Source organism: Ptychodera flava, chromosome 3 (assembly GCF_041260155.1).
Source record: "Ptychodera flava strain L36383 chromosome 3, AS_Pfla_20210202, whole genome shotgun sequence".
In the NCBI taxonomy this organism is placed as follows: Eukaryota; Metazoa; Hemichordata; class Enteropneusta; family Ptychoderidae; genus Ptychodera; species Ptychodera flava.
In genome coordinates, this window is record NC_091930.1 from 34,286,748 (window position 1) to 34,291,265 (window position 4,518).

Sequence of the window (4,518 nt, forward strand, 5' to 3'; positions counted from 1 at the left end):
ATGAAAGCAACGACAATTTACGATGGTGACGATTATACCGGGCAAGACAGCGGCAAGAACGGTAAAAGATTTCCGAAAGCGAAGAATTACTATCTTAGAACAATGATGGATAAAATTGGTAAGCGCAAAGGGTTTATCATTCTTTTGTATCTGAATCTCGGGTATTTCAACATCACTAAAAGCTGGATATGTAACGTGGAATGTATGGGTGTTCTGGAACAGACATTATTTGTCTGTAGCGATGACGAAGCGTACTGGTCGCTTACAAACTGGAAACCATCACTAAATGTGATTCTTCACCGCTATGGAACGACCAACGCTATGACGTGGGGCACGGAGAGTTACTTTGAGTACCTGGTGTACCGCGCACAATCGGTTGACTCGATTCTGAAAGAAAACTACTCCGTTTTCCTCGTTGAATCAGACATGGTGTGGCTGAAAAAACCTCTGGTGCTATTGGAGCAATATCAGAACAACGATCTCATTTTGGCAGCCAATAAACGTTTAGCGAACGACACTCACAGAGGGGCACTTCCCGCCATGGCATACTTCAACGCGACGGCCAGAACACGGAGTCTGTGGACTAAAATGGTGGAAGTCTGCGATCGAAAATTCCAAATGTACAAAACGGGGAACGCAGACAATGTCGGCGGCAGTGACATGGGTGCATTCAATAAACTCATAAGAAGTGAGCCGATCAAAGTGCAGTGGCTACCAGACGACAAATTCGCAAGTGGGAAGTGGTACAGAGGCGATATTTACAATGAAGAGACGGCAGAATCGATAGTCGTCATCCACAATAATTTCAAAAAAGGAAATGACAGAAAAGAACAAAGAGCGAAACTGTGGGCACATTGGTTCCTGTCTGACGATGGCACACGCTGTACTCCATGTTCGACCATGCCAAAAAAGTTCGTTAAGCCAACTGGACACTAAAGAATTATCCATCGAAGCGAAGTTAATTACTGTGATCATGACCTGTGTATATGGAAAATGGTAAAATGGGTCGATTTAATGTCTTATACGTTTGTAAACTTTGAATAACATTTTGATTTAATGTTTGTTTGAGTGCATGCGTGAATGTATGTACTCATATATGAACGTATGTACGTACGTACTTGTGTATGTATGTATGTATGTATGTATGTATGTATGTATGTATGTATGTATGTATGTATGTATGTATGTATGTATGTGTGTGTGTGTTGTGTGTGTGTGTGTGCGTGCGTGCGTGCGTGCGTGCGTGCGTGCGTGCGTGCGTGCGTGCGTATGTATGTATGTATGTATGTATGTATGTGCGTGCGTGCGTGCGTGCGTGCGTGCGTGCGTGCGTGCGTGCGTGCGTGCGTGCGTGCGTGCGTGCGTGCGTATGTATGTATGTATGTATGTATGTATGTATGTATGTATGTATGTATGTATGTATGTATGTATGTATGTATGTATGTATGTATGTATGTATGTATGTATGTATGTATGTATGTATGTATGTATGTATGTATGTATGTATGTATGTATGTATGTATGTATGTATGTATGTATGTATGTATGTATGTATGTATGTATGTATGTAACAACAACCGGGAGCATTGATGCAGAAGTTTATATTTTCAACAGCTGTAAAACTGCGTCGGCTGTTAGCCGGGCGTTACATACAGTATATGCGTCAAAAGAGTGCGAAATATGCAGTTAGTATAATCATTTATTTGCAGTTATTTTGGTTGAACATATTTTATGGCAAATGTTGAAATCGCTCTAAAGAAGTTAAGTGTGGCTGAATTTCATTTCATTTAATATGCTGCTGAGGTACCTTTTGAAATCCGATTTAGGGGTCTCTTTGACAGAATTTGGAAAGTTATTAATAAATATATATACAAATACCTTAACACAACCAAACAACTAGTCTTAACAGTGTGCATTGATCACAATAAATAACTGTTCACAATGTCTTAACTTAAGTGACACCATCATTACAAATGAGCGTAACCTCTGCCTGATCTCTGTCCTATAGAATACAACAGACATCGCTACGATCTGAATGCAGTGATATTGAAATTGCCCGCGTACATTGCACACACTGTAAACGAATCTGTATCACATCAATAAATGCTCTAAACTAGTTTAGCATTCAAAACTTTTCTCAAAACCTCATGCAATTCAAACTATGTAAACATATTACCTCGTGGGCCTATTTAGTTAGTACTCTAGGTTAATTATCAGCGTACTAGCTTTACTACTTTAGTTCATTCAATAACAAAGAAAAACAATGGCTGCCTCAGCATCATGGGAATAACAATTTGGCGGCAAAACACCATTTAACGCTAATGTTCAATCAACTAATTTAAAATAACTAAAGATCGATAGATTTGCTAGTTCCGTCGTTTACTAATGAAGCAAATATGAATAAATCTGACGAGAACTCACCATGACCGACATCGACACCAGGAGGCGCTGTCTACCTCAAAGTGCTCTGATGCATCAAGTCGATTACAACAGCCGGCTTAAAGATGTCCCTCTCTCTGGCGTCTGCAGATTTCTTTTATTCTTAAATGTAAATGACACTTTGTTGATCGTCAAGTGATTGTTGGATTTTTTCAATTTTTTCGGCATGTCGACAATAGATCGCTCATCATCATTTCTTTTGCCCATATATTCAATCAGTATGTACAATCATATGCATTTTGAGTTTCATGCAAAGCAGCTGTAACATGATAGGACCAATCTAGATCAGATATAGTTTACGATAATCCCACTTGGAGAGGATAACAGTTAAAGGATGCCTATATTCAACAAATTAAGCTCCTATTCTGGTTAAATTTACAAGGGTGTACTCTGCCACTTATTCCTACAGAACGTTTTTCTAACAAGTTCATTTGCTATTTCACTTGGGCCCTTATACAAGCTTGCTTCAACTACTTATGGAATGGTTAAGCGCTGAGTATATTTTAATCAAAAAGACAGGATACGAACAAAGCAAGCGCCAGAGGTATTTACAGCTCATAAAGTAAACATAACTTACTGTCTTAGTGAGAATATATGATCAATTGGATGTAAATCCCCGGCCAGACAGTAAAAACGGTACACAACCAGCTTGACGCACTTTACGACTAGAGCTTAGTTAGGTAGAGTAGACTGCGATATGGAGTGGCGTTAAGCCGATTATTCATGTTTTTTAAGGCTTTGGGAGAATTCAAAAAGACATTGTAGTCGTTTTCCGAGCACAGCACTATAGTTTATAGGCCGGATATATGTTCTCGCTGATTTATTGATCAATTCTCAATCATCGGACATACCAACAATATTTGCACAAGAAGATATTCAAGAGGTCTGAAAGCATACATGCCAATCTTTAGTTATGACATACAGGTCTATAAGTGCGCATAGCGCGCGTGGCGCTATTATTATAGTCTATACTTTTCGCTTGAGTATATTCGTGTCTAACCCAAACATTATAACAATATTGCCAAAAATTGCATTAATAGAGATTGTTGGAGTTCTTTCGTACAGCCTAATCGGTACGACCATGGAAACAGAGTCAATTTATGATTTTAAAAAGTCGCAAACCTTTGGTGGTGGTGAATAGTTCGTGCATGTGTACTCGTATGTCTAGGCCTATCAATTTTTTCATCTTTTTCACTTTTGTCTGGTGAATGATGAATAAACCATGACCCACAGCTGCAAAGGAAGTTGCATGACGGTATAGATGTTAGGGATGGACGCCACTCAATTCTGGAAGGGCTGCCTCAATAAGAGTCATCAGCGTCCATTTTGATCCAAGACACCACATAACGTTTCGCAGTTTTGTAGAGCACGCTCTTTACAATTAGAACTAATTTTGGATAATTGGATAGTGATGTAATGTATATTTAATCTGCATATGTAAGCTCCCCTGCTTTTCTCTTTAATTATACACTTGTATTTATGAGTTATTTGTAATATTCACACCTTCAGCTGTAGGCCACCTAACACTATTGAGAAATTTGAACGATATTGAGATCCAATTCATCGAAATTTGTTTCAATCATGTTTTAGGTAAATACTCTCAACAAAAAGCGCTCTAAGGTGCCATATTTTTCGTACGATTAGGGTATCCGGGTTCTACGGGTGTTTTGGTTACAACACCGATCTTACGGCCCCTTTTAATTCTGAGTGAACGACTTCCCCAAGAAAATTCAGAAAATAACGCCCTATCTTTTGCGCCTGCCTTCTGGAGAGCTTGATTTCGTGTTGGATGATATGCAGTGAATGGGAAGGATTTAATTGAAACAGCCAATGGAAATAGTCAGTTCTTTTTGCTTATTTCCTCCCTTTCTTGACCCTGTATAATGTGGCCGTGGTTGTGTTAAGGTGGCAGGTGGCATGGAAATTTCAGCTGTAATCTGAAATCTTCCCCAAATAGTGCATGTGGACATACCAGTTAAATATCCGTAACCCAGCTAACCAATCTAAATAAATATTATTACTAACCGCCACAAAATTTCCATTGAGGGACCTCACTTTTCGCCTAGAGGTACTGGTCTC

At 39.1% G+C, this 4,518-nt stretch overlaps 1 protein-coding gene across 1 annotated transcript; it reads left to right on the forward strand.

Moving 5' to 3' along the window:
• On the forward strand, window positions 1–936 carry LOC139129228 (uncharacterized). Its single transcript, XM_070694871.1, has one exon. It carries the CDS (start codon window positions 1–3, stop codon window positions 934–936), a length of 936 nt encoding a protein of 311 aa, XP_070550972.1.
• Window positions 937–4,518: the final 3,582 nt, after the last annotated feature.

What these genes read in the sequence shown, in the direction of transcription:
- LOC139129228 (XM_070694871.1), top strand. Translation starts at nt 1, where the DNA reads ATGAAAGCAACGACAATTTACGATGGTGACGATTATACCGGGCAAGAC.